Genomic DNA, 23,727 nt, shown 5'->3' with positions numbered 1-23,727 from the left:
ATCTTTTCCTCTCTGCTCATCCTTGTCCCTTCCTGCCCCTCACCCAGCCTTCCCTAGGAGGTCAAGACCTGGCCAGTATCCTTTAAATATGACAAAGGGTCTGCTTTAGGCGTTTCTGTCTGGCTTATGGGGTCGGCTTGGCAGGGGTGGGCAAACTATAGCTCTCCGGATGTCCATGGACTACAATTCCCATGAGCCCTGCCATGCTGGCAGGGGCTCATGGGAATTGTAGTTCATGGACACCCGCACAGCCACAGTCTGCCCATCCCTGTGTGTCCGAACAAGAGCTCTGTGTAAGGCTGAAGTGAGCCTACCCATAAGCCAATAGGAGGTGCGGTCGCAGAGGAAGAGGCCACGTGATCGATGGTGTACCTTTCCTTCACAGATGACCGGCTTCAGTGACCTTTGAGCGGCTGCGCGCAGCGCGGTGTCCGGAAGGCCGTAGGGAGCTGTCCGGCGATAACAGGTCCTGAAAAGCTCAAGTCCCGCAGCTGAGTCCCGAAGATATTTCATTCCGCTATAGGGAATCCAGGGAGAATTACACGGTTGTCTCCTCTTTCATTTCATCTTCATAGCAACCCCGTGGTGTTGGTAGCCATTGCTAAATGGCCTGGGAGACTGCGTGGAGGAGACCAACCCAGGTCTATGGGGTTTGAGGCGGCACCACACTGGCTCTTCCCGCCCTTCCCCCACAGTCTGTGGACCCCCATTTATCATAGTGAATGGCTCTAAGGCACCCAGACAGTTCTGAGGGGGGGATCTAACAGGATCTCAGTGGTCACCATTCTCACTTTGAAGGCCTTCCCACAGAACGAGTTAACTCTGAGTGACTTCTGCCCCCCCTTCCCCCCCAAAAAAAGAAAACCCAAATAGCAACATAATAATAAGGGTTAGGATTCGATGCAGTGCACTGTATGAAACATCTACACATGCACACATAGGCAACCATAGGCAAAAGGAAAGCAACCACAAAGGAGATCCTGTTACTGTAGCAAAGGACAGGAGATTTGGTAAATAAACAGAGTGAAAGAAGAAGCTTGTTTTGTTTGGATTTTACAAACATCCTATTAAATCAATCTCTGCTTGGTGTCTTTGCATGTTGCTTAGGGGGAGTGTCAGAAATCTGTCCGCACCCTTTTATAGGACTTGCTTTGGTGCACGAGGGCCTGAACTTTGTCAGTTTCACACCCAAGTTGGTCAGCCTTCAAGAAACCTGCTCAGACCCTGTAACTACTGGCCAGAGTCAAAAACACTGTTTCTACCTGTAAAGCAAAAAGGTGGAGAATGTTTCGCTTCCATTGATAAGGTACGCTGGGGGTAAAGATAGACACCCGGTGAGATGGCTCTGAGCACACCTTCCTGGTCCTGAAAACAGAGGTGTGAGTTCAAAGCCTTGCCACTCCACTAAAATCTCCCTTCACTCTTGGGATTGATTCAATGGGAGTAACACACGGGCCCTCTGTGGGCCACCTTCCCTTGCCAGGTGTATGTATTAGCACCGCTCCTCAATGGCAAACTGCAAGATCCTTTCCCCCAGAACTTGGTGCGTTCCATACAATCGATCAGAGACATCATTTGTAAAACAAAAGCAAACAAGACACACACACACACACAGAGAAGATCTAAACAAGAGACAGCTCAAGGCAGAAGCAACCAGGACCTTTAATAAGTAACAATAACCAGCAATCATATAGAATTAGCAAGATAAATAACCGCCTGTCCTCTCCCCCCCCCCTCACCCCAACAACAGCTCAGAATGTTTTCCTTCTCAGGACATGTTCCTCCAAGATAAATTTGAATCCAAGAACCCCACGGGACACATTCGAGGATCGAGACAGAAATTAATGAGCGTCAGAGCCGCTTTGGCTGCGGGAGAAACAGGGGGGAAAGGCAGGCATGGAATAATGTGGGTTTTCCTGGCGTGCGTGTGTGTACACTAGTCTGGGTGCCTGGAACACACGGCTGTCCCACAGCTCCTGGGAGGCAGCTGGCTGGGGGGGGGGAGGGTTCTCCGTGGCACCACCGATTCAGCGCCCCTTCCGGCTTTACCTCCCTCCCCCACTCCTCAATCATACTTGATGTAGGTCTGCTTTATTATTACTCAAGGCCGGTATGAGAGACCTCAGTGGAAGGCAATAAAGAGGAAGAAGCAGAGCGGAAGTCTGCCTCGGGATGCTTCGGCCCGCTCTCTTGGGATTCCAGTGCAGCTAGGCCTCTGTCAGATAGCAGAGCCAGTGGCTCAGCCTGTCCCTCTGTTTCAGCCTCCGTCCAGCCATCCGCGGATACAAGCGCTCATCATCTGCACTGTCACCGGCCTAGAGGTTGATTTGGTGGAGAAAATGGGACATCCTAACCCTCTGTCCTGAAGAGACCGGGACACCACCGCAGACATGAGGACGAGACTACTTACTCCGTCCATAAAAGGGGAATCATAGGGGGTCTTGGTCCCAGGTGCGTGGATTCAGATAAAGGGAAGACAACCAGAATTGGATTCCTGAACGGATCAGTTGGGTCTGGTATCGGCTAGATCTGGACACACATAGCAGTTAAATTGACAGCCTGCCTCCTCCCCTCCCCCACCCCACACATTTTAGCATCCTGACCTTTGTCGTCTCTAATGCCCCATTTGAGAGGAGTTTGGCCTCGACGCCTGCCTCTCCCCTCCCCCAGTCCGCTGTAAGAGCAGAGGCGGCAAGGGTTCTAGGTCTGCTTTTGCTCGGAGGGCGCCTGTTCCGGTAGAGGTTAAATTTCTTGGAGGCCGGATGACACCTGAGTCAAGGCAGGCAAGCAAGCAAGCAAACTTCTCCCGGCCGTTTCTGTGTGACGCAGAGATCTTAAGAGGAATCCATAGGGATCGACTGGCTTTACATCACCGCTCCTCATCCCACCCGGCTCCTTTCCCAGCCTACGATTCTGTCCAGCAGCCTGCTTGGGGCTGAAAGAGGTCGGCAGCGGGGAAAGGGCAATGAAAAGACGCCACCGTTCCAGGCAGGGGAAACACTGGCTTGTCCAACCCGCTCCCATCGCCCCGCTAACCTGGAACTGGGTTTTTGCCAGCGCAGAAGGCAGTCCCCTGGATCCCCCCCCCCGCCACTCGCTGCTGAACAGGGGGCCTGGGCACAGCTCCGTCCGGACTAGCAGGAGGCCACCCCGGCGATGTCCTGTGGGTGGGGAATCCAAGCCCTACCTCCTCGGAGCCCCTCTGGGGTCTGCGGCGGCGGCGGACTTGCGGGGTCCCGGGAGTCGGAAGGAGTCGGAGGCGGCGGCGGCTTATCTTCCAGCCAGGAGCACCTCTAGGAACAGGAATAGACGAGCGACAATTTAACAAGCGGAATGAGCAACGACACCCACAACTACCCCCACCCCCGCCACTGAGCAGCAGCAGCAGGACCGCAGCGCCGAGCGGGAGATGAACCGGCCAAGAAGGGGAAGACACCGTCGCACGACCCCCTCGCGTCCTCCGCAGGCTCTCCTGGCGCCTGGCCGCCGCCTCCGCTCGTCCTGGCGGATTATATGCGCGGCCACACGCGCGGGGAGGGGGAGGGAGGGAGGCAGAGGGGGGGGCCGCCGGGCGCCTCGATCCCCCCCCCGGACCCCTCAAGACCGCTGTCCGGGGGCCACGGGCCACGGGTGGCAGCGCCGGCTCTCCCCGCCGCTGCCTCGGCCTTTGTCCCTCCGCCGCTTCTGTCCCGACGTGCGCAGGAGGCGGAGAGCGTGTGGGGAGGAGGGGAGGAGGGGAGCGGAGGGGAGGAGGGGAGGGGAGGGGAGGAGGCGGCGGGAGGGGGAGGGGGAGGAGGGGGAGGGGGGGAGCCCGGGCCCGTCTGTCAAAAGACACGGGGCAAGTTCTCGCGAGAGGGAGAGCCGGTCGGGAGCCACGGGATGTGGGGCTCAGGTGTAAGCAGAGCGCATCTCCTGCCAGCCCGGGGATAGAGCGGGCGGCGAAGTCAGGCGAGCGGCTCGGCTCGGCGAGGCAAGGCGAGGCTCGGCGCGCTCCCGGGGAGCTCCCAGCCCCGCCGCCGCCGCCTCGGCCGGCCCCGGCGCGCCCGGACAGCCCCCGCGCCGTGGATCCCGCCCGAGAGCCGCTCCGTCCGGGGCCGCTCCCCGCCGAGCCGCCGCGATGATGTCCATGAACAGCAAGCAGCCCCACTTCGCCATGCACCCCACCCTGCCCGAGCACAAGTACCCGTCGCTGCACTCCAGCTCCGAGGCCATCCGCAGAGCCTGCCTCCCCACGCCGCCGGTAAGGGACCCGCCGCCGCCGCCGCCTCCCCTCGCCCGCCCGCCCGCCCGCCCGCTCTCTGCTGCATGGGGCGCCTCCGACTCGCACCCAGTCGCGCCGGCTCCTCGGATTTGTCCCCCCCTCCCCTCCCCTCCTTCGCCCTCCTCTGCAGCACCCCGAGCCCTTGGAGGCGGCATGGCGCTCGCCGGCTTCTCCCCCCCCCACCCCGTCGACAGCTCCCGGCTGATCTCCCGGGGTCCCGTGCAGAACTTGACTCCCCCCCCCCCCACAGTCAGGGTCGGTTTGTGCGGAGTAGGTGCTCGTGCGAGCAGCCCCGGCAAGGAGCGACGGAGCCCGCTGTTCTCCTCCTCCTCCTCGGTTCGGGCACTTTCTCCGCGCCCTCCCGCTCGGCCTCTCGCGGAATGTTGCCTCCCCTCCCCCCTTCTCCTCTCGGAATTGACAAAAAAAAAACAACCCAAAAACGAAAGACTTCTTCGCGTTCCTTCTTTCTAACCACTGGGCTCTCTTCTTCCCGTCCCCCTCTGTCCCCGCCGCCCTTCCCTTTCTCTCCTCCGACACGCTCCGGCTCAACTTCTTTCGCCCCTTTAATCTCTCCGCTCTGCCTCTGCCTCTTCCTTTCCTCCCTCCCTCCCTCTCCGCCGCCGCCGCCCCTTCTGTCTCCGCCGCTGCCGTCGCCTTCGCGCTCACCGCTTCCCGTGCTGTCTGTCCCGACTTCGGCCTTCGGTCCGCTTCTTCCATTCGGTTCTGTTTTTACCCTCTGCTCCGTTTGGGGGGGGGGGCTGTCTTTCAATTCTCCCCCCTTCCTTCTCCGGTACTTTTAACTTTCTCTTTCATTCCACCACGGCCCTGCTTTCATGTTCACTCCCCACTTTCTCTTTCTTCCGTTCCATTTCACTCTTTTCTGTCGGTTTGCCGATGGCTCCACTTTTCTTACGCTCGGTTCTCCAATGGCCGGCCTTCCTTCCTTCCTTCCTTCCTTCCTTCCTTCCTTCCTTCCTTCCTTCCTTCCTTCCTTCCTTCCTTCCTTCCTTCCTTCCTTCTCTTTCTCCCACTCTCCCTCCCTTCCTTCTATCTTTCTTTTCCTTCCCTCCTTTCTTTATTCTTTCTTGCTTTCTCTCTCTCCCCCCCTTCCTTCTTTCTTTCTTTCTTTTCTTTCTTTCTTTCTTTCTTTCTTTCTTTCTTTCTTTCTTCTCCTGCCTTCCTTCCTGCCTTCCTTCCTTCCTTGCTCCCCTCCCGGCCGCCCCGTTTTCTCCGTGTCGCTTTGTAGCTGCAGAGCAACATCTTCGCCAGCCTGGACGAGACGCTGCTGGCGCGGGCCGAGGCGCTGGCGGCGGTGGACATCGCGGTGTCGCAGGGCAAGAGCCACCCGTTCAAGCCGGACGCCACGTACCACACCATGAACAGCGTGCCCTGCACGTCCACGTCCACCGTGCCGCTGGGCCACCACCACCACCATCACCACCACCACCACCACCAGGCGCTGGAGCCGGGCGACCTGCTGGAGCACATCTCCTCGCCCTCGCTGGCGCTCATGACCGGCGGCGGCGGCGGCCACGAAGGCGGCGGCGGCGGCGGGGGCGCGACGGGCGGCGGGGGCGGCGGGGGCGGCGGCGGCGGGGGCCTGATCTCCACGTCGGCGCACCCGCACTCGCACATGCACGGCCTGGGCCACCTGGCGCACCCGGCGGCGGCGGCGGCCATGAACATGCCGTCGGGGCTGCCGCACCCGGGCCTGGTGGCGGCGCACCACGGCGGGGCGGCGGGCCAGGCGGCGGCGGCGGCGGCGGCGGCGGTGGGCGCGGCCGGCCTGGCGTCCATCTGCGACTCGGACACGGACCCGCGGGAGCTGGAGGCCTTCGCCGAGCGCTTCAAGCAGCGGCGCATCAAGCTGGGCGTGACGCAGGCCGACGTGGGCTCGGCGCTGGCCAACCTCAAGATCCCCGGCGTGGGCTCGCTGAGCCAGAGCACCATCTGCCGCTTCGAGTCGCTCACGCTGTCGCACAACAACATGATCGCCCTCAAGCCCATCCTGCAGGCCTGGCTCGAGGAGGCCGAGGGCGCGCAGCGCGAGAAGATGAACAAGCCCGAGCTCTTCAACGGCGGCGAGAAGAAGCGCAAGCGGACTTCCATCGCCGCGCCCGAGAAGCGCTCCCTCGAGGCCTACTTCGCCGTCCAGCCGCGGCCCTCCTCCGAGAAGATCGCCGCCATCGCCGAGAAATTGGACCTCAAAAAGAACGTGGTGCGCGTGTGGTTTTGCAACCAGAGACAGAAGCAGAAGCGGATGAAGTTCTCCGCCACCTACTAGAGCCCCGCCGCCCGCGCCGCCACCCTCGGGCAGACGCCCACGGCGCCCCGCAGCCAGACGGACCCGAGCCCGGCGCCCGCCTGCCGCCCCTCGACCCCAGCAGCCCCGGCGGGACCCCCGGCCCAGCCCAGCCCGGCCCAGCCCGCCCCCGGCGCCCCCGGGCGGAGCGCTCCCGTGGAGACTGGGCACGGCCCGGGGGGGGGAAGACTTTGGGGGAAGGGGGAGGGGGCAGCCGCGGGTGGGCGACAGCCGGCGGACTTCGCTTTGGGACTAGAAACTCTTTGCCGGAGGAAAAAGAAAAGGAAAGAAAGATATATACATATATATATGTGTGTGTGTGTGACTGTGGCTTTTGGGACCAAGGACAATGGAACGGACCGCACGGAAAACGGCCCCGCAGCCGGGCGCCAAAACACTCCCACGAGAGGCCGCTGAACTTGGGTGGGGGCGCCCGGGAACCAGCCAGGCAGCCCGGAGGAGGACTCTCGGCAGACACACGCACGCACCCGCCGCCAAGGACGCGGCCGGACCCCGGAGCCCTTCCTCCCTCCCTCCCTCCCTCCCTCCCTTCCAGGCGCGTCTCCACCCCAAATCCCACCCCACCCCCGGCGGAGAGGGCTCAGGAAGTCCGCCAGGTGGGGAGTGTGGCTGATCGAGGGCTGGTTTCTCTCTTTCTCTTTGGGACTTCTCTCTCTCTCCCCCCCCCCTTTCTTGTCTTGAGTTCATTTGTTTCCAGTTTATTTCCCTTCCCCTCTCCCCGGACTCTTTTTTAAAAATTATTTTGGGAACTGCTTCTCGTGCCGGGCTTGCTCATGGGACTCTGTGTGGTGGGGGGTGGGCGGTGGGGGCGGGGGAGGAAGAGGCGGGAGGGCGCCGCTGCTCTTAGGAATTCAGATCTGGTTGTCTAGGCAAGGGGGGGGGAGGGCTTGTCAAAAGTGCGTTTCTGTTTCGGAAGCGACCTCCTCTCTCCTTTCGGAAATGCGTCCCGTTGAGTTGAGGATGTAGCAGAGAAAGACTTAGTTGAAAAGGAAGCGGGTGTCTTTTTGAAAAGTTGTCTTTTTCCCTCTCCTGTCTAGTCTGCTACGAAATATGCAAGAAATGTGATCTGTAACCCCTCCCCCCCCCAAACCCAGATGTTCTTGTAACTTCTGAATTCTGAAAATCGTCTTGAGGGTTTTGCTGTAAAGGACCGAAGGCGAGAGAGGAGGTAGGCCGAGCAAACGAAGCGCCGGGGACCAAGGGAAGCGGCGGCTTCGGAGCCAGGCGCCGGGCTTTCCATTGACCTCTTGGTTTAAACAGATAGAGAAGGGAAACAAGAATCCGGAATGCGAAGGGAAATGGCAGCGGCGCGCTAGGAAAGACAGACGGGGGAGAAAAATAAACGAGGGAGACAATTCGAGGTCGCCTGCAGGAAACGCTTTCATCTCCCCCCAATAATTTCTTCTGTTAAAAAAAAAAGAATGGAGTACTTTTAATGTTATAAAAAGAAGGCGATTAGGGAGGGGGCGGTACAGGGAATGGACTGAGATTATGCATGCATGCCCTAAAATGGCATAGAAAGATTCAGTGATCAGGTCACGGGAGGCATCTTTCAATATTTATTTATTTATTTATTTATTTATTTATTTATTTATTTATTTATTTATGATGGCACGTGTCGAAGGAATTTCTCTCCCCCCCTACCCCGTGTATCATTGTTTGCAGAGCAAACATTCTATGCATTCGAAACTGAGCACTAAAAATAATAATAATAAAATACAAACTTTAGATTAGTTTCCAGCAAATTTGGGGTGGGGGGAGGGTTGTTTTTTTGTGAATGATGGATGTGATTTCACACAGTCCACTGCCTGTTTTTTCACCAACACACACACACACACACATGCACGCACACACACATACACACACACGGTCTTGTCACAGTTACTTGTATTTAGATTTTTAAATCCAAGCAAGCGAAGTGGGAAAATGAGGACGTTGTTTGTAAATATTTTCTTTAATGCACAGGAGGGGCAAAAAAAAAATGGCTACCCGTTAAAGCCACGTGTCACTTGAATTAGCTACCTGTTCCTGTATGTTTGCTGAGTTTTTCTCCTTGGTTGGATCTTCTGGATTCCCCCCTCCCCTTTTTAGGAATTTCCACCAGAAATATTTCTGTACGCCCAAATATACAACAGGGAGCTGTGTCCTAGCACACTGACAAATAAAACAAACCTGGAAAACAAAAGAGAAAAGTATGATGAATAACGATTATTTCTTTCGTGAAAAGGCACGTTCTTCTTTCCTCTCTCTCTTTTTCGTTTCAATGTCTGAAACGCGGCTGCTAAAACCAACAAGGAAATCAAGGCAACGAGCCGCTTGAACAGAAACCAAGACAAAGAGTCTACCAAAAATTTTTAACAAATCGAGAGTTGTATTTTTCTGCTAAATTCAGGAATCCTTACTATAAGATAGCTCTTATGTGAAAATGGATGCTCTGAATAAAAAGAACTATATATTAGCCGCGGTGTGTTTCTTGACCTTCATTCAGGTACAAGGGCAGGAATTCGGAGTGCACCCCCCCCTTTAATCCTTCAAAAAGTTTCCTGATAGGTTTTCGCATCTGCCAAATCTTTCTAAGAAACCAAGCTTGAATAGATTCCTAAACAGATGGGACAACACTCTCCTCCCCTGCTCCCCCCCCCAAAAAAACCCGATTTATTTTTGAATCAGTCCGAAAAAGAGACGGATCCTTATGCCGCGACCGGACTTGTAGACCGCTGCGAGGGCCCCGATCCCGCTCAAGGGAATCACGAGGGGCTGCGCTCTTTTCCGCGCGCCGATTCGGGAGCAAGAGGCGTTGGTTTTCCCCGCAGCGACTCCCAGGTAGCTAAAATAGCAACGCAACACTCGGTCGAGTGGCGGTCGAGGGCGTTTGCTCCTGAGTATTCAGGGCCGGACAGGCCGAGCGTGGGGACTGTGAGCCGGTTGAGCCGCTTTGGAATCAATTCTGGCGTTTTCCAAACAAAACACCCTGGTCCCCCGTTGCTCGGCTTTTCTCTGCGGTTCTCTCTCGCTCTCGCTCTCTCTCGTAGCCCAATCGGCTCCAGGAGGGCCGTAAACCTGAGCCCCGAGAAGGTCTCCCGAAGGCGAAAGGCGCTGCGGGCCCGGAGGAAACGCGAAAGGTGGTTTTCCCCCCTCCCCTCCCCTCCCCTCCCCTCCCCTCCCCTCCCCTCCCCTCCCCTCCCCTCCCCTCCCCTCCCCTCCCCTCCCCTCCCAAAGGTCGATTTATTCCACCGAAACTTGTTGCTTTTTGTTACGGACTCGAACTGTCATCTGGATTTTTAAATAAATGCATTTGTAAAAAGAAAAAAAAATAGATACTTTATACCTAAATTCTATCGGGTATCATTTGGGGGGGGGGCGGGGAGGGTGGAAGCATGAGGGGCCATCCGATACACGGGAGTCGCCAGGCCGGTTGGGGGGTCCTGGGACCTGCCGGCCCCGTCCCTGAGGCCGTGAGGAGGACCCCCGGGGTGGGCGTAGTCTGGCCGACGTGGAGGGGGCACGAGGCAGACCGGCCAGGGATCCTTTGGCCGGGAAGAGAAGGGGGGGGGGGGTCCGCGAAATCCTGGCAGGCTCCTTCGGCAAATCTCGATCCCAGCCTCGCAAGCCGCTTGGGCCGCGGGATTGCCCTTGAGGAGAGGAAAGCACACCTGGGCAGCCCGTGGAGCGCGCCCCGGCCCCATGGCTCCGTCCGTCCGCCACCAGGGGAGCGACGCTGGGCAGGATCTGGCCGCCGGCCCTTTCCTTCCAGCCGCATCTCGGCCCTTTGCTTTGAAGTGCACCTGTCTTTTCTCTTGTTTCCTGTTTCCCGGGGGCGGGGTAGCATTCACCGGCGGTGCTCCTCGCCTTCCCGACCCAACCTGCCGCCCCCGAGCGGTACTAAGCATTGGGACGGGGGCAAGCCGGTTCCGGAGAGCGCCGCACCAGCCCGAGCTCTAGCCGGGCTGAGGGGGGTGGGGGGGGTGAGGTTAAAACGCAGGTGTTTTTGGTGCGGGGGTAGGAGGGTGTCATCGTTTGCAGGGGGTCCGTGCGCATATTCGGCGGCTCTTTCCGGGTCCCCGAGGTGATTGGAGGAACCCAAGCTCTGGATCCTGTATCTGCACCCCCCCACACACACAGCCCGCAGCCCCTCATCGCTCCCAGCCGCCCTCCTTTCCCCCAGCCCCGTCGAGTGGAATTCCTGTTTTAACACTTGTTCTCAAATCGCTTTCAACTTAGATTAGGCCGCCGTCAATGAATAATAGACGCCCAACTGCAGGGCTGGTATCGATTTTCCCCTGCCCCTGCCCCTCCCCCTCCTTCGCGGCCCACCTTCAACAAGTCCAAATCCCATCCCCCAGCCCGCCCCCTCCGACGCTTCCCCAGAAAGACCCAGGAAGGGGCTTCCACTGATGGGGCGGCTGCTCATTCCCCGAGGCCGCCCCTCCCCGAAAGGCAATTCAAAAGGACACCGCCCTGACCCCTGGCATCCCGCCCCCCCCCCACACGATTCCAACCCCCTCTGGTTATTTATGTGAGAGGCCCCTTTCAATCCCCCTCCCCGCCGCCCAAATGTTTACCTGTTGCTCTGTGTGTGTGTGTGTGTGTGAGAGAGAGAGAGAGACAGAGAGGGGGGGGAGAGGGAGGGAGGGAGGGAGGGCGGCAGAATAGCTTAACTTCTCTCTCTCCCCCACCTGCTCTCACCAGCGAGCCTTCATTAACCTGATGCAAAGGTTGTTAAAATATTGGCACTTTTCCTCCCCCCCCCTTCCCTGCGCCTACACCCCCTTCCCCAACTGGGGCCCGAACTCGGGTACCGCCGCGCGCCGCGCCAGGCGAGGGAGGGAAAGCGGTCCGGAGGAGCCCCTCACGCGGCCGGCCCGAGACTCGCTGCAAAGACCATTAGGAGGCCCGCCGCCCTGTGCATAATTCAGCAGCTGAGATATAGGGGGGGGGGGGGGGGGTTATAAAATGAATTATAACAAGAGGCTAATATAAAACTTTAGTAATTGTTGTTGAGGTGGCTGGATGGGAGGCGGGGAGCGCCCCCCCCCCAGCTTTTTTGGGGCGTGTGAAAGGCCAGACTGCGGGGAGGGGGCGGGACTTGGGAGTCTCAGAGCCCTGAAGGTCTGGGATGGAGCGGGCTTGTCGGGGCACTTGATCCCCGAGGGGTCGGCTGGGGAGAGACAAGATTTTGGAGTCAGCCTCCCCGGCCAGAAGCGGCCGCTCGCTTCACTGGGCTGGACGCCCTGAGCGCTGTTTCTCTCCCCCCCCCCCCCCCGGAACTTCCCTTCCCCCAAGCAGATCCAGAGGGCCGCTTGAATCGGAGTGAAACTAGACTCTCGACTCTATCAGCGGCTCGCTGGGGCCACAGCGTTTTCGGGAGGGGCGCAATTGCGATGAGGGCGGGGGTGGGGGGGGGTGGGCTTCTTTCCAGAACTTCAGAGACTCCTCAAGCAAGTCTGCCGCTGCCCCGCCCTTCCAGGCTGCTTAGCCCACTCCTGTTTGGGGAGGGGGAGGGGGAGGGGGAGGCTGCGCGAGGGGTTTCCAGTCCGGGGCTCCGCTGGACGGGGGCAAGAGAGGCGCCCGGGATGGCTCTGGCCCACCCCGCTCCTCCTCCAGGCTCCAGGCTCCCGCAGAAGGGCCCGGCCGAGGGAGAGGGAGGGAGAAGGCCGTAATCCATAGGTTTCCTGGCACCGCGGGCCTTAAGAGCTTCGAGCCGTCCATTGGGTCAATATGCATTTATGGACATTTAAAGGGAGAGACGCGCTGGGTCGTTTCCATGGCCCGAGACCGGCCCGAGTCAATCCGTCTGAGCCACACCGGGAGGCTGGGTTGGGCCAGAGCCCCGGGGACTCTTGCGCCCATTCGCGGGCCTTGCAGAGGTTTCACTGGGGCTGGATCTAAGGCAGGGGTGGTCAAACTGCGGCCCTCCAGATGGACTACAATTCCCATGAGCCCCTGACAGCGAAGGCAGGGGCTCATGGGAATGAGGGGCTCATGGGAATTGAGCTGGCAGGGGCTCATGGGAATTGTAGTCCATGGACATCTGGAGGGCCGCAGTCTGACTACCCCTGATCTAAGGCATTCGCCGGTCCAAGAGGTGGAATCAAGCCCGTGTCTGGCTGGGTCGGCCACAAAGTCTACATCTCGAGGTGACAACCCAGCGGGATCCTGGTCCTGTCTGGCTCAGGGTGATGCACCGCGCCGACCCCTCCCAGGTAAAGGGCGCTTTGGGCTGCGATCCTGAGCACACCTTGGGGGTGGGGCAGATGGAGTTCCGTAGGAGAGGCATTTCAAGTTTGATGGCTCCCTCCCGTCCAAGGACATTTTTTCAATCCAAACTGCTCTCGACAGGGATTGGGTCGAGGTTTGCCAGGGTGCAGGAGAACCCGGAAGTTCGCCCCAGCTTAGAATACTAAAGTCAAGAGCGCCCCTGAGCCTGTGCAGAGTACACAATCACGGCTTCATTGCAGCCAAACCTCCAGATATTTGGTGGCAGAATTCAGATATGAGTGCCTGGAAAACACTGAAGCCCAGGGGAAGAAACGGAGGAAGCCAGTGGGTGGATCATCCACACAGAGAGTCATACACCTAATACTTGGCGGTGGTTTGTGTCCACTGGTGCTGTTTTTTTTGGGGGGGGGGGGCTTAAAAGACCCCTTGTCTGGTCCAGTCTGCACAAATGAATCAGTCGGGGGCTCTCAAGCTCCAGAAAGACAGCAGAGCAGGCTGGCTTTGACCAAGGTGGGCAGGTTTTGGTCTGTTAACAGGAGATCATTTATCCAGCCTTGTTTTAAGGTCTTTCTGTTGCTTTCTGAGATGGTGGAAGAAGAAGGTTTGTTTTTATACCCTGGTTTTAACTATTTGAAAGAGTCTCAAAATGACTTACCCTTCCCCCAACAGACATCCTGTGAGGTAGGCGACAGAGCTCTGAGAAAACCAAGAAGAAGAAAAGTTGGTTCTTATATGCTGCTTTTCTCTACCTGAAGGAGTCTCAAAGCGGTTTACAATTTCCTCTCCCCACAACAGACACCCTGTGAGGGAGGTGAGGCTGAGAGAGCCCTGATATTACTGCTCCATCAGAACAGAGCCCAAGGCCACCCAGCAGGCTGCATATAGGAGAGCGGGGAATCGAACCCAACTCGCTAAATTAGAAGTCCACACTCCTAACCACTACATCAAGCTGGCTGAAGGTCACTCAGCAGGCCTCAAAGTGCCAAAGCGGCTTGTAATCACATTCCCTTCCTCTCCCCTCAACAGTAACCCTATGAGGGAGGTGGGCCTGAGAAAGTTCTGAGAGAATTGTGACTATCCCAAGGTCATTCTGCTGGCTGCACGTGGAGGAGTGGGGAATCACACCTGGCTCTCCAGATTAGAGGTTGCTGCTCTTAGCCATGACACCAGGCCAGCTCTCAGCACTTGATAAACAGACCAAAGACATCTGATTCCCCCCTTCCCAAAAAAAAGGAATTGGTTCACTCATTGAACTGTCACTCCTCCAGGTAAGAACAATTGAGGGACCAGAGTGAACAGGTGGTTAATTTCAGAATATTTTTTCTTAACCTGCTGAATCCCAGCAGGCGTGTTCAGTTCTTTGAGGGGCGCCAAGGTCAAGTTTTCAACGCAAAGCTTTTCAGCCAAGGCAGCACAGCCATACCACAAGGACAGAAGACCAATGAAACAAGAAGAAACCAAAGCAGGGCCCAGCAACTGCCAGAGAGCTGGTCACGAGGGGGCATAATGGAAGGGGGGGGGGGTCTTTGAGCAAAACCCCAAAGGGCTTCCAAGGCAAGAGAGATGGTTTGGCCATTGCCTGCCTAGGCCTCAAGAGACTGGCATTGCTTGGAGACCCCCATCCACAGGCTAGTCTGGCCGATCCTGCTTTGCTTCCCGGATTTGATGAGATTGGGCTCTCCTGGGCTCTCAGGTTGGCGCTTAATGCTGGTCGTTGAATCGGTTGTGATCCCAAGCCTGACTTGGGGAGAGGAGGAGAGGGCTGGCACCCCGCCTAGACAGAAGTGGCAAATGGAAGTAAGTGGACAGGTATCTGCATGATAAATATCCACACAGTTTTTTTTGGGGGGGGGGTATTGGGAGGCCTATGTGCCCTTGCGGGGTGGGGGTGGTCAGAGACTTAGTCAAGGCACCTGGCTAGGCAGTACAAGCACCATTTTGCAGTAACTTCTCATTGGCCCTGAAGCATTGCATTGAAGGCTGCTAGATTAGGCAGTGGGGGGAAATACTGGACACATAAGAAGACAGGACAGTGGCAAGATTTCCTTCCTTCCTTCCTCCTTCCTTCCTTCCTTCCTTCCTTCCTTCCTTCCTTCCTTCCTTCCTTCCCCATACTCCTCTGTATGTCTTCAGGTCAGAGAAACAGGCCCTGACCTCGACCGTCTTGCCTTGAAACCCCCTCCCCCGGGTTGCTATAGGTCAGCTGTGACTTGGGGCAAAGAATGGGTGAGGGGGACTTCCCTTTTTTGGGAGGGGGACTTGGCAGTTTGGAGGGTGCTGTCGGGGGGCGGGGCGGGTTTCCATTCGTTCCGGGACCGACTCAGACCCACCCCCGCGGATTCGTTCACCCCCCCCCACTTGCCTCCAATTGAGAAGACCTGGCCGGTCACCCTGTGCCCCACCTCGGGATCCCAGCGTGGCCCGCGGCGGAGGCCACCCAGCGGTGGGAAGCCCCTTCCGCCCGCCTTCGCCTCTCTCCTCTCTCCTCCCTCCCCGCCTCCCCGCCTCCCTTCGCTCCTCCTCGCCGAAGTGTTGACAATAAACATTTAATGAAGGCAGAGACCGGGACGTCTCCCGACGGAGCCCGCCGCCTTGCAACAGGCCATTAGCAGGGAGTTGCCTGACTTCAAACGCGGCGCGCACCAGCCCCGAACACGCGCCAAAGACAAAAGCGCTCGGCGCCCGGAACCTGTTTAGACAGATCGCTGCAGTTGTTTGCGCCGCTCCTGACAACCTTCTCTCCCTCTCCCCCCCCCCCCGCCGCCCTGCACCTTCCCCGCCCCGATCCCTTCCGCTGTGTTTAGTAACAGAAACTTAACTCATTTCAGATTACTCGTGGTTAAGAGCGGGCGGGCGGGCGAGAGGGAGAGAGAGGCAGGCGGGCGAGCGAGCGAGCGAGCGGGCGGGCGGGAGGGGGGGAATGTTAAATACAGTTAATGCAATATTAATCGCCCTTTGGTGATATAAAAAGCAATATTTTCAGGCGGCTATTGAGCTTTCCCGAGAAGCCGGAGCCGAGGCGAAAAGAGCCGCTGCCGAAGAGGGCAGAGGGAGAGGCCCAGGAGGTCTGTATGGATGGCTTTGGGGGACTTATTTTGGCGGCCGAGGGAAGCCGCGGAAGGCCAGACCCCCCAACCCCCCCCCAACCCCCGCCGCCGAGAGCGGGAGAGCCGGAGGGTCGCCCCGGCCGGGCACAGCAGCTGCGCCGTCGGTGGGGCCGGCCGGCAGGAGCCGAGGTCTGTCAGTCCCCCGGGCCGAGGGCTGGAGGCGGAGGAAGGGGCAGGGGCCGGGGCCTGGCGGGCTGGCAAAGAGCGGTCTGAGCTCGAGAAGGTGGACTCGAACCCGGAACAATCCCGGGGCGAATCCGGAGCGGAGCGTCTCCAGCAACGCGCGCCTTTTTAAATATACTGTTAGCATTATTCTAAGGCCGGGAAGACTTTGGATATGAGAATTTGGAGGCTTGGGAAGAGAGGGGGGGTCGATTTTGTCTCCTTGGAGAAAGCAAGGATCCTAATGGCGCCCAAGCGGGGTCAAGGGGGGGGAGCTTCTAATCTGGATAACCGGGTTTGATTATTCACTCTTTCACACCCCTGTTAGAGCTGCTCTCACAGCGCCGTTCTCTTAGAGCTCTGCCCCATCAACCGCACAGGGTGTATGTTGTGGGGAGAGGAAGGGGAAGGTATTGGTGGCAAGCGGCTCCGGGGCTCCTTCGGCGAATGTAAAGCGGGGTATAAAACACAGCTCCTCTTCCCCTTCTCGATCACGTCCCCCTCTTCCTTCTGGATGGCTTCTGTCGCTGGGAGCTTTCCAAGGAAATCGGCTTGAAGCTGGCCCAGCCGCAGTGCCCACGGACTGAGAGTCACTGTTAGCGCCGAGGCGGCGGCCGCGCAATCCACCGGGCGGGCGGGCGGCCTGGGAGGCAAGCAGAGGACTGGGGGGGGGGGGGTGTGCTCCGACGGCGTCGCAGCGGAGACACCCGCCGAAAGAGGCCCGGTTGCTTCCCCTGAGGTCGGTGCCTTCTCCTGCTCCGTTGCGCTTGGGCGGGCAGGCGGAAAAGCAGGTTCTTCCCGCCAGCCGCGCAGGAGAAGGAGGGGGGGGGGGGGGGAGGCGGCCAAGGGCCTGCCCGGACGCCACGGGCCTGCCTGAGAATCCTAGCAGCTGGGATGAAGGGTGCTTCCTGGCTAGGCCGCCGGGCCCCTGGCGTGCAGAGGTAGAGTGCCTCTGACGCTGGAGGTTCTGTCAGCTCTCTGGCCTTTCGGTTGCAGCTCGAGCAAACGGAGCCCCTCCGCCCGCGGGAAAGAAACACGAGGCTCACGTTTGGTTTCAAAGGGAGCGCGTGCACGACCCCTGGCGTTTTCATGCAGGCCAACAGGGAAACTGTTAGGAACCCTGTTGCAGAGTTCTGGGGTCCCCTCCCCCCTCCCGACAGGGCCCCTCTGCCTCTGAGAAGGCCACCAATGAGCTCTTGCAAAAGGCACCTACTCGCGAGGATGCCCGGGACCACCACTTGGCAGCCTTCCGTGGACCAGAGTCATTCGCGGGAGATTCTGCGCTGCCCACCTCCAGCCGGGAGTTAAATAAGGAGGCTTCAAGGGAATTTTTTTTTGGGGGGGGGGTTGTAGCACCGGCTCCGCGTCCTCCTGGGCACTAAAGGCTCACGGTGTTTGTCCTCTAATCTGGAGAATTGGGCTTGATTCCCCACTCCTCCACATGCAGCCAGCTGGGTGACTTTGGGCCAGTCACAGTTCTCCCAGAGCTCTCTCAGCCTCACCAGGGGGTGTTTGTCATGCCGAGAGAAAGGGAGCGCGGTTTTAAGCAGCTTAGAGACACATGAAGCCTGCTGGGTGACCCTGGGCCAGTCACAGTCCTCTGAGAGCTCTCTCAGCCCCATTTACTTCACAGGGTGCCTGTTCTGGGGAGAGGAAGGGAAGGCGATTGTAAACCGCTTTGAGACTAGGTAGTAAAAAAAAAAAAAAGATTCTCCCTGCTCTGAGTTTCCTAGACTTTTCCAGAACGCCCTGACAATTCCTTCAGCGCTTGCCATGTTCTCCTGCATGCTTAAGGGTAGGGCTAGCAAGACGGACCGAAATCCTCAAAAGGCTGTCCGGTTTGCTAAGTGCAGCCTAATTCCTGACGGTGCTTGGAAGGAGAGAAGAGCCCTTGGCGCGCCGGCGCGACAGGCTGGGAAACACAGCCGCCCTGACGTCGGAGCCTTCGGGCAATACAGGCAGTGAGAGAAACGAACAGAAGGAGGCGCTGGGGAAATTCAGGAGCCTATAGCTGAACGAGGCTTGCGTGGGTTGTGTGTGTGTGTGAAGTCATGAATAGCGCGGTTCTGTGCAGAGTCACTCTGCCCAGCTTCTCCTAAAACTTTAGTTTAGAACTACTGGTGAGGCAAGTGAGCAGAGACACTCGTAATAGAAGCCCCTCACTTAAGGTACCCGAGCGTTCATGAACTCCCCCCCCCCTCCAGTTATTGGCTATTTCTCATATAAAAGACAACAGGGCCAACGCAAGCTGGGGCTCATTTCCCTGCCCAGCCTACTCCGCTGTGGGGGCCCATTGATTTATGGGTATGATGATGTATGTACATTATATAGCTGCTGCTACGTTTGACCTCCCTTTCCACCGAATCTGAAACATGCACTGAGATAAGCAGCCTCAGAAAGGCAGAGAGGTGGGTTTTTCAAATAATAATAAATCTGTCTCTAGCATCTAGGCCCTGGGAAGTGAATGTGTAAGTCAGAATAGGGCTGGAGTTCCCAATTAGACCAAGCTCCCAGATGATCCTTCAGGGAGCTTACAAAGTCTTTGGTGTGTGTGTGTGTGGGTGTGGGTGTGGGTGTGTGGGTGTGTGTATAACAACACATATAACAACAGTGATCTGTTCATGCTACGAAACTATGCATCATGTCTTTGGATGCTCTTCACCCTGTTGTTATATTCGTATATACACTGCCCCCCCCCCCAAGAGCTTTAGATAATCCAACTACATATGTCACGAAAGGCGGATGCAAATATATTTAGGGGGTCTCTTAACGCCATTCTAGTCCATTTCTAGTTTGATAAAACTTCAACGGTCTATGGTTTTATCTACGGTTGGGTCTGTAATGCTGGGTTTTCATTAATGACTTTGAATATTTTGCGTTATGTTTTGTTTTGTAAGCCACCTCAGGCATAAAAAAGATGATCAATAAATAGAAGAACTGAGCAGCAGTCTACACTTAGAATGTGTAAATCATAAAGGATCCTAGTTAAGTGGCTCATCAAATGTTAAAGAAGAGACTAGCTGGTGTTCTATACCCCGCTTTCCACTACCCAAGGCAGTCTCAAAGTGGTCTACAATAGTCTTTCCTTCTTTTTCCCACAACAGACACCCGGTGAGGTAGGTGGGGCTGAGAGAACTCTGACAGAATTGCTCCATGAGAACAGTTCTATCAGGACTGTGATGAGCCCAAGGTCACCCAGCTGGCTGCATATGGAGGAGTGAAGAATCAAGCCCAGTTCTCCAGATCAGTGTCTGTGAGTCTTAACCACTACACCATACTGGCTCTGACATAGATAAATGACATCTGTATATCTGTGTGTATAGTGTATATAAATTTTACCTATCTTGATTTCTCAAGAGATTTCTTTAAAAAAAGAGGGGGGGGGAGAAAGAACCCTCCTCTGTTGTGCATTTCTGTCCTAGATCAAACATTTCAGGCAGGCTCAGTTGATAGCCCCCCCCCCCCGACCCCCGTCTCTCTTTGACAGGGTCTCTGGTCTCCCCTTCTCCGGTTCTCATCCTATAGTCAGGGACGGCCTCAGAGGCCTTGCCCATGTATGAAGGCCGATTCAAAGGTGCGCGCCCGCCCGCCTACATGCCTGACCCACATGTGCCTATGCATCCAGAAAAAAAGTGGCGGGGGGGGGGGCGGCGCTGGCAGGCACGCTCCATTTCCTCTGGTTTAAGAAGCCTTGGTGGCTCTTTTGTTGCCTTGGGCCGAGGGCTGCGCTGGAGCGTCAGCACCAAGGACAGCTCCCCGCGACCGGGGGAAGCGTGATGCATTATTGAACGCCTGCATCCGACCGCTCTGGGGTGCAGCCTTTCCGCGCTGGGCTCGAGATGAAGTCTGACTGTCTGACTGCACAGAAGCTTCTAATATGTTAATAGCCGTAGGGGATGCCTAAGGTAGCGTCTCAAGCTGCTTCGCACACCATATGTCAGGCCGTTAGCCACATGGATCTATTAATCAAAGGGAGAGAGAGGGAGGGAGGGGGAGGGGGAGGAAGAGGAGGAGAAGCTTTTTCATATCCCCACCCTATGTCACTACATAGCCCCCCACTTTGGAAAAAGCCCTCTCAAATAACACGCCCCCCTCAACACACACGCACACACCAAAAAAAGAGAGAGAGCTGTACCTTGAGCAGAAAGACAAAGGAGTCTTGAGATTTCCGCTGTAGCCCAAATAGAGCGTTTATTTCTAAAGAGAAGTAGTTCTCTGTTGCCCGGGCTTCTTCAGATCGCATTGCAGGGGGGGGGGGGGGAATCTGCATCTGTCCATAGGGGAAAAGAGAATTACTTCGGGGTTTTAAAAATCCCACCTCTGAACCAATTCCACCCCTTCCCGCTTTTAAGTATGTCAACATGTTTTTTGTTTACTTCTTGGCATCCCACTGCTGATTCTAGATTGTTGTCGAAATAGACCGTCGAACTATGTTTCAAAAGGCTGCACCCCTCATCTCCCTCCAGGGCTGCTTCAGCCTCATGAGGAACAATGTTAAGCAGGAAGCCATTCACGTCCCGTTGAAGGGAACGGCGTCTCTTCTGAGCCAGCTTGGTGTCGTGGTTACGAACGGCAGACACTAATCTGGAGAACTGCCTTTGATTTCTCACTCTTTTCCCACATGCAGACAGCTGGTGATATCGGGCCAGTCGCGGTTCTCTCAGAGCTCTCTCAATCTTAACTACCTCACAGGGCCTTTGTTGTGGGGAGAGGAAGGGGAGGCGATTGTAAGAGGCTTTGAGACTCCTTCGGTTAGTAGAATCCTAGAGCTGGAAAGGGCCACCCAGGCCATCTCGTCCAGTGTTCATTGCAGGATCAGCTAAAGCATCAATTAAATACAAAAGGCGGGGTACAAAAAAGCCCAGCGCTTTCTCCATCTGTCGATTTTCACGGTGTGTTCCTTGTACCCTAGGTTAGGATTCGAGCTGTTAGGGGACCATAAGATCCACAGGGTGGGGGAAATGGCTTGCAGGGGCAGCCAAAGGAAACTCTCTTTAGATCAACGGAGGTCATAACACCAAAATTATACCTAAAGAGGAGAGAGATCTTGCTTAACTGCTTGTGCGTCTGATCCACTTTGGGTCACTGATCCACTGAGGATCTGATCCAGCCCAAATTCAAGGTGGTGACGTTTTCCTTGGAAACAGATGGGACCTAGCGTCCATCTGACCGGGCCCCTTATCAAAGCCATCAAAATAGTCCTAAGCTTACTGCATACTCAAAAGACGTATTTTTATGCAGAAGGTGGAAGTTTGCAATCGGGCCTTATACTAATAAAGTAGGACAAGATCCAGTGCAAAGGGCTAACGAGTTCAATCGATCTGTTGGGTTGAAATCTCTGGGGCTTGTTACATGGACTAGTGACCATACGGGGGAGCATACAAGTTGGGTTGCGTCGGGCCAGCTTTTTTTTTTTTTTTTTTTGCTAATGAAAAAGGGAGATGAGGTTCCCTTGTCAATCACCGAAAAGCTAGGGGACCCGGATGCCCAAAGCACAGAACAGGGCTGCGGTGAGGAGGGGCGAAACGGCAAGACTCAGTGGAAAAGCTGGCAGGGGCAAGTTAACGCCCTGGCTTTTTCTCACACAGACATAGGCACGCATCAAAGATAGCACTTTCAATGCACTTTGCCCCTGGATTTCAGTGTGTGGGATGGCAAAATCCACTTGCCAAGGGCCGCCGAAGGGGATTGAAACGGCATCTGGGCAACGCTGCGTGGCTCCTGAGAGTGGGAGTGAATTTCCTGAGCTTGGCATCACACGCAAAACCAGCCGGCCTCTCCGCTGGGTAGGTTCTGAAGGGCTGGCCCCTGTGACGGCCAAGACCCGCTGGGGTTTGGGAAAGGAGGCGGCTTCCTAGATCTCGAATGAGCCTGCAAGGAAAAAAGAAAACCCGCCTCGCCCCCCTACAGGCAGTAGGAAACGGATGGCTTAAGCGTGTGGACTAGCCAAGCTTCTCCCTTCCTCCCCCCCCCCCCACTCCTCTCTCCCTGGTGATAGATTATGGCCGGCCCGCCGTGTGATTAGAGCTCAGGTCTGCAGGACCCGTCTGAAAGCATCTGTTTCTTTTAACAAACATTTGATTCAACCCGGACAAGTTTACCGGGCTAGTCAAGCATCCTCCAGCAATGGCTCAGATCAAGATGGAAATAAATACGCGATGGGCGGGGGAGGGGGGGGGAGAGGAGATGCAGCCCTCGCGCCTTCCAATTCGCCTCTCGCTCGGAGAAGGCGCTTATGGCTCCCCTCTCCCCCCACCCTCGGCAAATTTGGGTGCCCAGCCCCACCCTGCCGTGTTCCTTCCCTCCTCCTCCCCTCTAGTTAAAAGGTAACCCCATATATCTGTCGCTTTAGGTTTCCAAAGACTCGTAACTTAATTCCTTCAGGCTATTCATCAACCCAGTAATTAAACTAGCAAATGGATGTAAATAAAGTGAAATTGGTTTCATGACAGATGAGCCAAAGAGGCCTCTGACATGAAACAAAGCAGGACAATTATTATTTCGGCACCAGGCTATATGAGGGACTCCATCTGGATTTATTAGGTTCTGCGAGTTATTTGCTGGAAGCTGGCGAGATAGGGAGGCTCACTTTAATTTGACAGGACTCCCCCCCCCCCATTCTCCCTCGCCGGATCCAACCTTTGCATCCTAAGCAGGCTGTGGCTACAGGAAAACCTTGGCATTAACAGGAGCACCAGGCAAGATTCACTGGCCGATCCACAAAGCAGTTGAGTCTTGGTGTTTTGTTCTGAAAGGCACTATAATATGCCTCCTGGTGGTTTTCTTGGGAGCCACTATGAATGTTTTACTAGGAGGTGCTAGGCTGGCATCCTTGTAAAAAAATAAACAAATATATTCCTGGGAATAAGTTCTATGGAATAAAATAGCGTTTACTTCTGAGTAGACCAGCCTTGCCTGGCCCCTGAGAGCAACGATCCTAGCGCTTGGGTTCATCCAAGTTGGGAATATTAGCCTAGTACATCAAACGCCTGAGATCCCCTGGCGCCAACTAATTAAAGGGGAGGCAAACTAGCGTCGTCGCCAGTGCTGAGCATTGAAAGCCCCTTGAAAGGCCCGGCCTCAGAAATCCAGGAAGGGTGAAGGCGAAAATATTTCAAGATCCTCCGCTTGCTCATTTCCATAGCTGCATCTTTAATGAAAGATGAAAAATATCTCCTCCCCCCCTCCCCAACAGGAAAAGCAAAGCCAGAAAATCTGGAGGGGGAAAAAAGGACATTTAAAAATATTTCCTCTTTTCCACCTACCGCCTTTGAACAAGGCAGAGAAATTATAGCTATTGCTCAGTTCTAGGAGAAGCCGAAATGAAAATCCCTTACAGAAAAGAGGGACCCTAGAAGGTCTTAAGATGCGGGCTTGTTTGGCTTCAGTGCGGTTCAAATCTAATTGAAGGTGGAGGGGGGGGGGGGCAACGTCCAGCTTGGGATTGAAGTAATGCGCAGAATAAATAAAAAAAGGGTCTCGCAGCAGGTGCACATTAGTCCCTTTACCCCTGAAAAGATTAGAAACGGGCTGCTTTATGCTTAAACGTACTCTCAATTATTTAAGCGCCCCTCCGTGATTAGCAAGTAAAAGTAACGCTCTTGAAGCTCTCAAGAAACCAAGAATTAACACCGCGCCTTCCCCTCCCGATCTTC

General features: G+C 56.2%; 2 protein-coding genes across 8 annotated transcripts; one reads left to right on the top strand and one right to left on the bottom strand.

Moving 5' to 3' along the window:
- Window positions 1–1,656: 1,656 nt before the first annotated feature.
- LOC143840384 (uncharacterized) lies at window positions 1,657–20,330 on the bottom strand. 7 transcript variants are annotated; one of them, XR_013232157.1, is made up of 5 exons: window positions 20,208–20,330; window positions 13,459–13,499; window positions 3,188–3,293; window positions 2,411–2,529; window positions 1,657–2,315 (listed from the first exon to the last, which is right to left on the bottom strand). XR_013232157.1 is itself a non-coding variant. In XM_077343858.1 (4 exons), the coding sequence occupies exons 1-4, from the start codon at window positions 20,313–20,315 to the stop codon at window positions 2,906–2,908; spliced, it is 285 nt and encodes a 94-aa protein (XP_077199973.1). In that variant the 5' UTR covers window positions 20,316–20,330; the 3' UTR covers window positions 1,657–2,905. The 7 variants fall into 7 exon arrangements, 5 of the variants coding, with proteins under 5 accessions (XP_077199973.1, XP_077199975.1, XP_077199972.1 ...); XR_013232158.1 differs by lacking the exon at window positions 13,459–13,499; XM_077343858.1 differs by having other exon boundaries at window positions 1,657–2,935.
- On the top strand, window positions 3,906–6,693 carry POU4F1 (POU class 4 homeobox 1). Its single transcript, XM_077343854.1, has 2 exons — window positions 3,906–4,240; window positions 5,508–6,693. Exons 1-2 carry the CDS (start codon window positions 4,118–4,120, stop codon window positions 6,543–6,545), a joined length of 1,161 nt encoding a protein of 386 aa, XP_077199969.1. The 5' UTR covers window positions 3,906–4,117; the 3' UTR covers window positions 6,546–6,693.
- Window positions 20,331–23,727: the final 3,397 nt, after the last annotated feature.

The sequence above is a fragment of the Paroedura picta genome, chromosome 6 (assembly GCF_049243985.1).
Source record: "Paroedura picta isolate Pp20150507F chromosome 6, Ppicta_v3.0, whole genome shotgun sequence".
Classification (NCBI taxonomy): domain Eukaryota; kingdom Metazoa; phylum Chordata; class Lepidosauria; order Squamata; family Gekkonidae; genus Paroedura; species Paroedura picta.
Note: the sequence above shows the minus strand (reverse complement) of the source record. Positions and strands in the feature narration are given on the sequence as shown.

Coding starts and splice junctions, on each gene's coding strand:
- POU4F1 (XM_077343854.1), top strand. CDS start 4,118: ATGATGTCCATGAACAGCAAGCAGCCCCACTTCGCCATGCACCCCACC. Junction 4,241..5,507: donor CCTGCCTCCCCACGCCGCCG/GTAAGGGACCCG, acceptor GTCGCTTTGTAG/CTGCAGAGCAACATCTTCGC.
- LOC143840384 (XM_077343857.1), bottom strand. CDS start 20,315: ATGCGATCTGAAGAAGCCCGGGCAACAGAGAACTACTTCTCTTTAGAA. Junction 13,500..20,207: donor CCTTTGTCTTTCTGCTCAAG/GTACAGCTCTCT, acceptor TGGTTTTCTCAG/AGCTCTGTCGCCTACCTCAC. Junction 3,294..13,458: donor GGATGTCTGTTGGGGGAAGG/GTAAGTCATTTT, acceptor TCCTGTTCCTAG/AGGTGCTCCTGGCTGGAAGA.